Genomic DNA, 13,174 nt, shown 5'->3' on the forward strand with positions numbered 1-13,174 from the left:
GTTCTGTCGCAGCAGAAAAGGGTAATTTCTTTTGGACCTATATCATATTGGCAGCCAATCTAGAGAGGTCAAAATTGTCTTAACGCTGTCGGTTTTGTGGGTGCATTAATCTGCCTTAATAAATTAACTGTTGCACCCCACTGATGCCAGCACAGGGCATTTCTGAGTATTTAGTGTTTCTGTGTTCCTCTAGAAGCGTGAATTATTTTTGCGCGCTCAGTCTTTGACCTGTCTCTCGTATCCTAAAATCGATAAAAGTATTCCTTGTACTTTTTACTTCTGTCTGTTAAAGGGTTTAAAGCAGTTTGCCTGGGACTGGGGAAGTGACCTTCATATCAAATAATCCTGACTTGGCAAATTGGGGGTTTGGGTAGCTTTCTTGTGGCTATTTGTGCTGTGAAAGCTGAATAAAAATTTGCAACTTAAAGTCTTCAAAAGTGAATTAGGTGTGTGTTGACTCGAAAGAGCCATTAGCGTGTCCTCAGTGTGGGATGTTTCTTGTTTTTCATTGCTGCTTAATGTATAGCTATTACACAGTGTCTGACCTTTTCCCTGGGTTGTTTTGGTGGGCCTGTGAATGGGATGTCGGAACGATAATGTGAATTAAAACATCTTGCGTAAGAGGATGACTTTCCTGCTCTTTTCCACAGAGGGAAAAAAGCTTTAAAGAAAATTAAAAGAAGAGGGAGACTCCTCTCTTAATTTGCCATCTCTCTAATACTTTTATTGCATGTTTCCTCCTGCTTTATTCTTAATATTTTAATTTTTTCAAGCGTGTCTCTTCGAGTGGGGCTGCCTTGTGCCTGGAGCAGTGTCCGGTGGCCGTCGTACGCGCGGCCCTTCTCCGCGTCGCTGCCCGTGGCTGTCTGGCCGGCGGGCAGGGCGCTCTGGAGGTGCTGCGCCCACGCCGCTGGCCTCCCAGCCGCACCGCGGAAGGCTGGCTGGTTTGTAAGGCACCTTTCGCCCACAACAGCTGAGTCGTCCCCGTGGTGGTCATACCCTTCCTAGCTAAAACAGGGCTTATTGAAAATGTTTTAAGATTATTAAGTGGCTAAACCAAACTGTTGTAGATATTCCAGTCCTCATATGAGCTCAAAATCTTTTTATTTCCTTTTTCAGAACCCTTTGGAGTGTTTTTTCTTCCTCGTAGTCTGTATCAGTTTTTCAAATCCTTACTGCTGATAGACAGGCTTGGCTTTAGAATCAAGAATCGCTATTTTCAGCCCACCTAAGAAGCTCCTGAGAAGTGCCGCGTCCTGGGCTGCGCAGAGCCGCGCTCTGCAGCGTAACGCCGTGTTGCCAGGCTGGTTTACAGCATCTCCCTTTCATAAACAGAGTAGGCTTGTGGTTGTGTTGACAGCTTGACGCTGCCATGGCAGGGATTTGTTCAAGCTTCCTCCAGCGCTCCTGCGAGCAGAGCAGACAAAAGGGCGGCATGGGCAGGACCTCCCGTAACGAATCGGGGATTTGAGAGGAGGCTCAGCTGATAAAGAGGGGCCAAACTTGGTCATCGCACGTGCTAGAAATTAGAGAGTCGGATTTGGCATCAAGATCATCACGCTTGCATAATAGAGATGCCTGTATGATATAAATTTTGTATTGCAAAATATACTTTTAGATACTGGTTTTTGTATAGTGAACTATCGTGCAAGACTGAGGAATCTTACTGGAAGAGAGGAGGGAGTACCGGCACTGCAAGGAGGAGCCGTAAAAAAGATGGGAGCTTTAGCAGTAGATCCTGAAGTGAAAAGAAGCCTCTGAAGTGGTTGAAGGCAGAGCGGTAGTCGGTGCTGGTGGTGTGCAGGAGGGCGAGCGACAGCTCTGCCGAGCTCGATGCAGACCTGCGGAGCGCCGCTGGCACACCGCCCTTGCCTGCAGAGAGAGGCTGATAAATGCCCGGAATCCCGGGTGGCTGACAGAAGTGTAACCAGTGGCCACTTCAGTCTTTAATTAAAAACAAACGAACCCCTTATACTGTGCAGATTGTCAGCATTTTGCATAGAAATACTAATGAACCGGACCAGGAGATGGACTTTTATTTGTTCAGAGTTTCAAGGACTCCAGTGGCAATCATAGCTGGGGAAGAACCTGATGATACGATCTCTTTGCTGAAAATACAAGCTTAATGGAACTTAAATGGCACAAGCATAGGGAGAGCACTGGTTCTCCACAGGGCCCTGGCAGGAGGTCTGCAACTGCTCTGGGAAACATATTACATCATGTTTTTTATTAAAAGTGTGATAAGCATGCACAGCATTCTGCAGAGATTTTGAAAGCTGACACGGATGCGTCAGTCCTAAAAGCACGTGAGCCAGTATTACAGACCAGCCTCAATGTCCTTGGCCTCAGTAAGACTGGGAGTCGGGAGGCAATCCAGGCAACAAAACCGATTTGAGCTTGAGTGGCTCTGTGCTGGGGTTAGAGGGTAAAGTGCCGTCAGCTCCCTTCCTGGCCTGAGCAAGTGCTAAATTCTGTTAGTGCCCTGAATTCATGGGGCCTGACTCCCACCAGCGATGGGAGATGGGAGCCAAAGGGATGTATAGTGGGTATAGGTGAACGGAAGGAGAAAGTGTACAAAGTGTACCAAAATACTCCATTTTTCAAAAATAAAAAAAAGGCTTGTGAAGAGAGGAAAAAAGATGTATCAGTTTGGAGTGATGGGCTCAGTTTCACTCGGATGAACCCCAGAATTTAGATGGTAAAAGTGGCTGGGGCTGTGTCCTCGCAGCAGCTGAGGTTTGGTGCATCTGGAGGCAGCAGAGGAGGGACCGAAATGGGAGAGAATCACAGAATCACAGAATCATTAACGTTGGAAAAGACCTTTAAGATCATCGAGTCCAACCGTTAACCCAGCGCTGCCAAGGCCACCACTAAACCATGTCCTCAAGCACCACGTCTACACAGCTTTTAAATCCCTCCAGGGATGGGGACTCAACCACCTCCCTGGGCAGCCTGGGCCAGAAGCTGCGGCTGCTGGGAGGGCACAGCGCGGCCAGCCTGCAGCACGCTCTGGTTCTGCTCTCTTGGGGTTCTTGTGCTCTCGAGGTCTTTTAAACCGTTCTCCTATTTGTTTGTCCTTCTCTAGACGCCACCCTGGACAAGCAAGGTGCTGTGCAGCGTATCTTGGTTTTGGGAGGTGGTTATCATAAAGAGGAGACGCAACGTGAGCTCTGTGCTCTTCCTCTGAACTGTCTCACGGGGAGCTGCGGAGGGGTGCGAGCTGCCGGCCTTCGATGCCATCTCAGTGCGACGGAGCGCATCTCTGTGGCTTGCAGCTCCTTGCTGTCTTCCAGCCGCTCTTAAAACCTCCCTCGTAGCTGTAACTCCTCTCTACCTGCTCTTTCATAGCCACATACCAGCACTTTACGTTAGAAAACTGACATCTTTGAAAATTGCTTCTTGTTTCGCCTCGCAGATGGGCGCCAGGGGTGCGTCTTTGGAGGCAGCGGTCCTCATCCCCCCAGAGCCAGCTCTGCAGGGCTTGGCCGGGCCGCGCTGGCCGGCAGCACTGCCTTTCCCTGGACGAGCCGCAGCTGTTGAGCTCAGCACCTTGGTCTTCCTCGTCTGGGGGCCAGTCGGTGGGTAACCACCCCCAGCCGAAACCCATTAATGCTGGTCTGACAGCAGGGGCCGGTCTCACAGCAAGGAGCTCTTGAGAAACTATTTATCATTCTGCGGCTGGAGGTCTAGTCCCTGTGCCGTCGGAGCTGCGTGCTTTCCCCGGCATTCCTCGTACGCCATGCGGGACACGTCACCGAACCTCAGGAGTCAGCCCCGCTAAGCTGAAGTCACCAGCGCTGAAGGAAAGCATCGGTTTGATTTAGCCATATCACACTTGCAGGAGTTAGTTATCTAGATTAATTAATTAGGGAAGAACAGGCAACAGCACTAAGTCATTTCACCTGGCTGCTGCTTATCCGTGCTGTACCGGTGGCAGAAGGGAGAGTAACCGGTAGGCAGGGACGCTGGAAATCAGTGCTTCTGGTCACGTCAGTCAGCCTTTTGCACTACAGGCACATGCAGACCAGACATCTCAAGTGAATCGCTCAGCGTTGCCGCGATGCTGTTTTAACACACTTTTTTTTTTGTGCTTGAGTGCATAAATGACAAAACGTACCAGGGAGAGAACCGCGCCGAACGAACGGCTGGGAGTGCCGGCTCTTTGAAAGCGGGGTGTTCCCCTGCCTGCCCTTGGGGTGCCCCGGTCGGGGTATGTCTTGGAGGGACACTTCTTGCCAGCTTCTGGCCACTCTTGTGGCTTGCTTAAGGGTAGAACTTTCTTTGACAGTTTGCATGTGACAAATACTGATTTGTGTGAACGCTGCTGATTTATTACTCATTGTCCTAAAAGTAAGAATCTGATAATGGAGTTTGGGGATGTTTCCTTAGCTTTTGATGGGTAGGCAGAAGGTAGAGGTGCATTGCTAGTGGCCTCCAAATAACACCGTATCCTACCATAGCCAAGCAAATATCATCCCTGCAGTAGTCTCGCTAAAGCACTGTGACTGCAGACGAGAGGTCTTGTGCTTGTTTAGGTGACCGGCGGCGAGGAGTTCCTCTGGAGAATGGAGGATTTGGGCTCAGGCTCAGGAGCTGATCCGTAAGGAGACCTGCTCTTGGGGCAGCGATGCGGCCTGCCCTGCCGCCTTCTCTCTCTGGGCAACGCAAATTGTCCCAGAACTGCTGACCAGAAAATGAATTCACTCTTGCTAGCATTATATTGTGATTACTGCCAGGGACTCGTGGGTTTTTTTCTTCTATATCAGTCCCGGTTTGGAGATGCAGTAGGGGGCTCAGGTCTTTGCGTCCCGTGCTCCATGTGGCCTCCCTGTCCCCCCCGGGGCTCCAGCCTGCCCTGTCTGCGCCTGGGATGCTCCGTCCCGCTCTGGACACAGCTAAAACAGAGACGGTGAGCACGAAGGGCAGCTTTCCTTCTCATGAACCGCTGGCCACCGTGTGTTTTCTGCCGATGGCATCCGAAGCGAGTACACGAGGACCTCTCCTATCCCTGTTTTCAATCAGGAAGCGAGGCAGAGACCAGCTAAAGAATAAATACTACCTCAGATGAAACTTAATCTGTTTTTAAAGAACTCCCTCCCACTGAAATGGAGCTTTTTTCCCTTTTTTAACAGTCCTACTCTGAAGAGTCTCTCCTGGGGTGTGTCTCATCCTCACTTAACTATGTTGAAGTTTTTTGGTTTGTTTTATTCCAAGTTTCTGGAAGCTCCAAAACGCTGTTACGCATTTTTAATTCAAAATGCCCTAGCGAGCCTTTCCTTTTCTGAATCTCCAGAGTACTCCATGGGGAGAAATTTAAAAAATAACATGTAAGCTTTAAATAATTTACTATGAGAGTAATTGGGTTTATACAGCAGTTCATAAACCTTTAGCTGGTAAAAATCAAAGTACCTTAATCTGAAAAGCAGATGGGGGGGTTGTCAGGGTGAAGGCTTATAGAGTTTTCAAAGACAAATTGTTTAATTCCATCACTGGCTAGGAAAATAAATAGTTCTGCTGCTCGATTGAAAACAGAAACATCTTAGAAATGAGACTTTCTTAGCTTTCAAGCATTGTTCGTTCTACAACAAAGAAATCAAAAGAAACTTGGTGGAAAGATGGGATGGAGTTCTAGTTTATGAGAAATGAAAGGCGAAAGCTTCTAAACCACATTTTACTATTCTTACTGAATTTTCAAGTGCTTTTCCTCCCCTCCTTTCAGGGGCTGACACTCTGTACAAGGCATCTGTTTCGTGTGAATCAGCGATGCATATGATGTCTGTAGGTCATTTCCTTCTATCAAGAGAGGTGGCAAGACTAGCCATAGTCTCTGCCTAAATACCGGAGCGGTAAGTGCGAGACGCTACTCTAAAATCCCACTTTTCAATACAGCGAAACTGTTTGCAGCGGATTGAAAGCTGGGAGCCATGCTTTGCCTGTGTAATGAAGGCTGCATTTGTACCCCCATAGTAATGCTACTCACAGGCCAATCAGTAGTATCTAGCCAGCACATCCCCTCGCAAGTGATGGTCTTGCTTTAGTTGGGCTAATGGACTGATGAGATCACCTCTAATTTGTGTATCAAGCTGGTTTGTATCACATCGTTCAAAAAAAGAAGGGGGGAAAAAGCCCCCCACACAAAACAACAAAACCCTCTTTATTTTTTTTTCTTGCTGGACTTCAAAAGCTTGCATTATAAACAGTGCGCTCTGCCCTGTGAAAGCGACGTTTTTTGCTCGGAGCCATTACCTCAGCCAATAAACATCAGAAAATGAGCGCTCGTTTCGCCGTTTGGTTTTCATTTACTCCGGAATTATGACAGGCCGGTACGAGCAGCGCTGTCGGTCCGTACGGGAGGAGATGCTGGGGAGATGGCTCGTGGGCTGAGCTAACTCGGTCGCTGATTCGGGGCTTTAATCTGCTCTCTGCATCCACAGGTGCACACATCGTTCTGCTTTGGCCAAGAGCATGAAGCAAGCTTGAAGCAAAAAGGATGTATGATATTTTGCTAATTGTTTAAACACCTGCAGCCTTAAACCTGTAAGAATAAAGTTTCGAAGACCTCCGAGGGCATATATCTGGTTATTCGGGGCTGGATGGAGCGGGGGTCTCCAAGCTTGTGTTGGTGAGCTCAGAACGCAGAGACGTGGTGCATCCAGCTGCATCGGCACCACTGGGGCGGACGCGGCTGGGTGCGGGTGCGATGCGCCGGGGCCCGGTCTCCAGGTGGTGGGGCAGAACTTGCTGGAAGTGAGAACAACCGACTTTAAAAGGCATTTCAAGTAGCTGAACCCCACACGTGAGGGTGACAGTGGCATCGAAGAAGCCGGACTGGACTTTATAAGTGTGCTGAGGACAAGAAAAGGAATGAGAAATTCCTGTGCTTCTGTGATTTTCAAAGAAGTCTTCTCTCGGGGGCTGCTGAAGCGCCCTGAGAAAAGCAGCATCTTCTGTCTGGCTCGGGCTGTGCTCTCGTAGGTTTTCATGTTGCACGTTATAACGCTGACAGGAGAGCAGTTCAGCGGATGGCATGCTTTCTGTGTCTCTCCTCTTGTAAGGAGCATCTCCAGGACATTCAGAGTTTGGAAAACAGGCGATAGCAGGAGAGGAAAGGGAGGCTGGTGAGCTGAGGGTCTTGTTCAGCCGAGATTTCGGACTGCGTTGGCTGTTACCCAGGAGGAGCATGTTTCAGGCTGGCCGTGTGCTCAGGTGCTGGTCGGAGAAGGGTGTCAGGCTTTGGCAGGTGGGTTTTCAGTGCTCTGTTTAAGCCTCCTTGAGAAGGAGCTGATGCCTAGTGATCGCAGCTTGAGGCAGAAGATCGAAATGTCTGAGCCAATCTGGGCGGTCAGGTTCGGGGTCAGGGAACAGGACTGACATGCCAACTCGCCAGGCCATCCCTTTTCTTTCTGCCAGCATATTTGCTCTCCTCAACCCCCTCTTCTCTGTTTCACTCCAAGTTTCTCTCGCTGTTTGCCATCCCTTTGCTCTCTGCCTTGTGGCGTGGTGTATATACCTACCAGGTGGTACCTGGCGCTCGCCTGTCTAGTGCAGTAAGCATTAAACCTTGGCAACGACAAGTTTTTAGGCTGGGCACTGAATACCACCGCAAAGGTGGTATAGACGTGGTGGTATAGGCTGCTGGTGTAGACGTCCTAGCCTGCCTGAAGCTCCTGGCCTGGAGGGCTTCCCTGAAGCTGCTTTGGCTCTTGGTTGCGGTAGCGCAGTGCCCTATGGCGGACACAGGAGCGTAACCCCACGGCAACGTTGGCACTGTTTGGTCAAAATCTTGTCTGTTGTTTATTGTCCTTTGCCTGTTGTAACGCTTTTTGCCGTTTCAAGTGTTGACTTGAACTTTCGGAGAGCTGCTTCTGGACTGTAGGCTGGAGCGGATGCTCTTCTAGTGGCTTATCTGGCTTTTTTTCCATTTTCAGACCTGTGCCAGGAATAAGCCACGGTTCTCTGGTGTCGTGAGCAGTGAGTGGGGTATCTGTGCGTGCTGGATGGCAGAGGTGTTGTGTTAACCAGTTTAATTATGCCGAGCACTCAATATTAAGTGATGAAGGAGAAACGTGTTACTCTAACAAAAATATCTCCCAGAACATGGCGGTGTGCCTTGTTTCAGCGTGACAAAAACCAGGTGAGCAGAAATAGTCGGCCGCAGCTGGAATAGCTATTAACAAACATGCCTGGCTGCCAGAGCCTGCTCTCGGAGCTGTGAAACCTGATAAGACTCGATCCACAGCCCTAATAAAAGGAATTTCCATACGCAATTACTTCAGCTAGGTTTTAATCTTATAATAGTGTCTTTTGTTGAAAGGTCTGCAGGTAGAAGACACTGGGTAATCCTCCAGCACCTCCCGGAGAAGGGGCACAGGCAGCGCTGTCGCGGCAGGCTCACCGCCGGGGAGGGCGAGAGTCAGGTGCGGCGCGCGTGGTGTCTTCCCCCCGACCTCGCTTCTGACGCCCTCGGGAGCAGTCGGACACGGATCCGCACAGAGGTTTAGCCTGGAGCTTACCGAGTCAGCGCACAGGAGGTGGGGAGTACGAGATGGGGAGCGGAGGGGGAAAAGTTGGTAGGTGATAGCACAGAAATAGCAGAGGAAGCCGTTCTGGTGGCCCAGGATGCTGATAGCAGCGGTGTGGGTAGATAACAACGTGCGCCTACACAATGTTTTTCCTTTGGGTATCAAGGTACAGGTATCATAGTACTTGTATCGTAGTACTTAGTTTGGAGCAAAACTTCTGTGTTTTCTTCTTCGTTTAGGAACCAGACAGGAAGGACTCGATGTGGTTCTGTACACGTTAGCAAGCTGGCTACGTTACAGTTACGGTCGTTACAGGATAAGGGTATTTTTTGGCAGACTTCACGCGGCAGCAGAGCGTTGCGGTAACGCTGTTAATTCAACAGAAGAACAGGTTTGCGTTGGTCATGAAGAGCGTTTGTCCAGTTTTTGGAAGAAGTAAGAGGACTCGGCCGTGGCGTTCAGCGGCGAAGGTGAAGAGATGGACTCAGAGGTGGTGTGGCTCCGATCGGGAGAGACAGGCTCAGGGAACCAGAGTTGAAAGAATGAGATAATCGTAAGAGCCCGGCACACAAAGCTCCGCATTGTATGCTTGGTAGGAAGAGAGAGTTAATAAAGTACTTCAGTAGAAAGTAGAAGAAGTAATTGAGTTAGACTGTAGTGTGTTTTGTGAAGGGAGTGCTGACAGAAGAGTTAACCAAGCAGAGCGTTGTTGCTTAGGTGTCTTCCGTGGATCAGCCAGTCCTTTCTTCCAAGCTGCTCTAGAGCCGAATTAAGCCTGAAGTTGTTTTTTTCCAAAACTGCTTTCCCTCTAAAGGGGAAAAAAAAAAATAATAGCAAAAATGGAATTCTTTTTAGCAGCTAACTTATAAATCTAAAAATCTGAATAAATAAATGGCGCAATGATCAAAAAATGTTACATTAACACTTTTTTATTACATTAGCTGAGGCACTTCAGTAACATGCCGTTATCCTGGGGCGCTGGGGAGGTTATGATTTTTCTATTTTTATCAGTTTTACTGTTCTACGCCCTTTTGCTGCCGGTTCCACTTTGCATCTGCGTTGCTGGCGTTTGAATTTCCATTGAAGTCTGGCTGGAAGAATTTAATTCTTCGGAGCTTATCTTGTTGCTTTCTATCTTATTGCGTGTGTCATTCATAGCCAGGAGAGAGCCATTGGAGGTGGCAGTCCAAGGGAACGAGGACTTCGGCTCTCTTGGAGTTCATGGGGATTGAGCATTCGACTCTCACAAGGCATATTTGAAACGATCTGCAAAATTCAGCTACGTAAACTGGCGGCTGCTCGCAGTGGGCTCTTATGCGACTGGTTCAGATTAAAGCCGGGTCAGAGACGCTGCTACAAGTCTGGGTTGGTTCGGTTAGGTTAGCTTGCTCTCTAGCAGACAGCAGGATTCATTTTCAAAGTTGTCTTGGGGCTGCCCGCATTGTTTGGGCTTTTTATGTTGGCTTTCTTGCTGAACTGGGTTCGTAGTTAATGCTGAGTTGTGATTTCCATGACAAGTCCTCTTCTTGGAGATTTACAGCTCAGCTGCTTTAATTTGCCAGGCTAATGCTTTGGAATGCAGGTTGACAGTCCAGATGTGAAACCTTTCTCCTCGGAAAGAAAACAAAGGATTAAATGTGTTTTAAGAGGGTTTGAAAAAATAATTTAAGATTGAGGCCCAGAACCTAACATCTGAAGTCTTGAAATATTGCTGCTAGCTGGTGATGGGAAACTTCAAAATCCGGAGACTTGAAAGCGTGTCATCTTTGGCCAGGCCGCCGGTACCGCTTGGCTTTGGGTGCACCTGTTACTGCCCCTATCAAATGCTTTGTAAGATTTTACAAAATGTCAAATAATCAAATCATGCATTTTTAGGCAATTAGTGCAGGTTACAGAATGGCTGGGGTATTGCTTCTGCTAAAACGTGTGGTGATGGGGGGACGACAGTGGGTGCTCGCTTGGAAATGACAGCGTTTCCCCGATATTAATCGGTAAAGACAGTAGCTCATGCCTTCCGATTTGACAAGCTGCCCCCCCCGTTTTCATGCAGGGGCCTATAAATAGGATTATCCTTGTTTTCAGGGTGCGTGGAGGAAGGCCCAGGTGGTGCAGGTCTGCCGCGGCGGCTGTTCACCATCGTCCCCGTAGCAGGGTGAAGGGTCTGACCAGAGTGCGGGGATTCTCTAAAGCATGACTGAATTGGAAAAGGGTATAATAGTGGTGTTTAATGTCCAAAACATTTTTTGTAGAGAGAAACATAATGGCCTCAGCCAAGCCATTGAATCTGATCCTTTGTGCTCATGAAGATTCGTACAATGCGTCTATCAATTAATATCCGTTTGGGTTTCAGAATTATTTGGGTTGGAAATGATGCAGCAAGAGTTCTTTGTCCTTTCAAAGAAAAGACGAAAACATCTATAACTTTCCCCCAGCCCACATGGAAAGAGCAGACATTAGGAGCCTGTACTACCAGATGTCTTAAAATTGAACTCCTAGCCTCACAAGTTGAAAAGGGCAGATCTTATAGCGCAGGTCTTTCTCAAGTTGCGTTGAGAAATATAACGGGGCAGAGATGGCAGAGCTTTGCATTGTGATTTATTAAAACTGGGGTTGTAAAGTAAAAAGCTTATGGCTTTTTATTTGGAACTAATAACCCGATGGGTGTTCTCTTCTGATCAGATTTAGGAAGTCCCTGTAGACCAGTGATTTTGCAAGTAGAAGAGGCACGTTTTGTATATTCAGTTGATATTTGTTCTTGTCAGAAAGATCTCTGCCTTGTTACCATGTTGTGGAACAACAGATCGGTACAAGTGTGCTAAGAAATGGGTTTAACAAATGACAAAAATGGCTTACATTTTTCCTAGTTAAAAATTAGGGAAAAAAAAATTAAAACCCTACGCTGAAAGTGCCTTTTGTAGTATCAGTGCATTTTTTTTTCCAAAGTTGGATGTTGTAGGTTGAGTAATTAGAAATAATGACTTTGAGAATGCACACACAGAGCTAGGAGTTAATTTTTTGCCCTGTATGTATTCACATTCTTTCCCTTTTTTTTGGAAACCGAGTAGGTTGGCTAGAGAAGACGTTGTTTGATGTTGCTGCAGTATGGTAGCGTGCTGACTTGTTCCCATACATTTGAGAGCGATCAAACAGTCAGCTTCTGCAAACAGTTGCAGCAGCGGCACAGTAAGCAGTAGTAATCTCCTCAGTTTGATAAACTGTGTATTTGTGTAGCTTGATAAAGTGGAGGCTTAAGGTTTCCTTCCTGCGCTGGGGTTCGTCACACTGGAATTCAGAACTCGTGCATTGAGATCAAACCAGTATTTAGCCACGGTCTTCTGAAGTGTCTTACAGACACGTTGCTTAGTGGCACTAAACCCTCAGCTTTGTGCAGCTTTTGCCAATTAATCACTTTTGGTCCTTCCAACAAATGAACTGTAGAAAGGAGAAAATCATAGAGGAGCAGAGCAGCTGTGTAAGGGCTCCCTCTGTATAACAGCCTTTCCTTGCTCTGCAAAAATCCACGGGCACAGAGCCACGCTAAACAGTAAGTGTTCAGCCACATCTGCAGAAAATCCATGGGAGGGCATGTGGAAAGTTGGCACGACTTTTGGTGGAAGGAAGTGGGAAGAAAGAAAACCATTAGCTAAGGCTAACCAGGATTCGTAGACTTGAGGTCGTCTTATCTGTGGAAGTTCTTCTTCCACCCCTTCTGTTGTTTTAACCACTTCTCTGAGTAATCTGAACTTTTTCCATGACTGCAGGCTTGGAAGGGAATATTTTTGAGCCATCAACTCGGGAGACGTTTTTCTCTGCTTTTGGTCTGTTCGAACTTCTGGGCCGGTGACCGGGCAGGTAGGACGCAAGTAACTTCGGCAATATCAGAGGAGTGCCTTCACTGCAGTTCATCTTATTCCTGGTATTTGCTCGCCCTGAACACGTTGTTAGATGATGTATTCCTCTTGCTAATTTAGTCAATTTACCATTGATTCCAGTAGAGCTTGATGAAGTATGTCAGCTGGAGATTAGTCCCAGGTGCCTGGGTTGACCTTAGCTTTATCAGCTGCTTTCAATACTGTAACCATGAAGCACTTGCAAGTTTTCTGGTTCCTCCCATGATTGATAGACCAATTCTAAAGTGGCTTTCCTCCTCGTTTGTGATCCAAGAGGATAATACCATGCAGCTGTCCACAGCATGATGCTCTTGTGGTGAATACTGGGATGCTCTGTTGGCTTATTACCAACCTGAATGTTTATTAAAATGGCAGTTGTGTTTTGCAGGCTTGACAACTCACTAATACACGGTTCTGCATTTTCCTCTTCTCTAAATACCTCGAGCAGGATTGAACAAGTCTCTTAACGCTCAGTTGAGACTGAGTTATTTTAGAAGACGTTTAACTGCGGATGTATAGAGCGGAGAAGATTGGTACCTGTTGGCTGGCAGAAATAAGCCTTTGGCAGAGGTCGTTGGTTGTTTTGAGTGTGGTTTTGGTGAACTTTTCTGGAGTTTTTGTCAGCTCCTAGGTGAAGAAGGGACAGGCTGGTGAAGAAAATCTCTCCACCTGGCCTCGTGACCCCTTCTGCTGTGTTCCCAGCACGCTGGCTCTGGTCTTCATCACTTGGGTATGGGCATGCTGAAGGGTGTCTTCCTTAGG

At 47.7% G+C, this 13,174-nt stretch overlaps 1 protein-coding gene across 6 annotated transcripts in view; it reads left to right on the forward strand.

Annotated features, from left to right (window-relative positions):
- STX8 (syntaxin 8) overlaps positions 1 to 13,174 on the forward strand; it is a 107,549-nt gene that overhangs the window by 41,941 nt on the left and 52,434 nt on the right. Inside the window, exons 7-8 of one of the 6 annotated variants that reach the window (XM_087750387.1) lie at positions 5,720 to 5,846; positions 6,435 to 6,571. The exons of 3 other annotated variants lie outside the window; for them this stretch is intronic. In XM_087750387.1, the coding sequence (XP_087606513.1) occupies positions 5,720 to 5,835 (116 nt within the window). In that variant the 3' untranslated portion in view covers positions 5,836 to 5,846; positions 6,435 to 6,571. Of the gene's footprint in view, positions 1 to 5,719; positions 5,847 to 6,434; positions 6,572 to 12,283; positions 12,375 to 13,174 lie in introns of those variants that run through there. 2 more of the 6 variants (XM_087750388.1, XM_087750389.1) reach the window with 2 other exon arrangements.

The sequence above is a fragment of the Nipponia nippon genome, unplaced genomic scaffold (assembly GCF_047370975.1).
Source record: "Nipponia nippon isolate SJK-2023a ecotype South Korea unplaced genomic scaffold, ASM4737097v1 scaffold_14, whole genome shotgun sequence".
NCBI classification, from domain to species: domain Eukaryota; kingdom Metazoa; phylum Chordata; class Aves; order Pelecaniformes; family Threskiornithidae; genus Nipponia; species Nipponia nippon.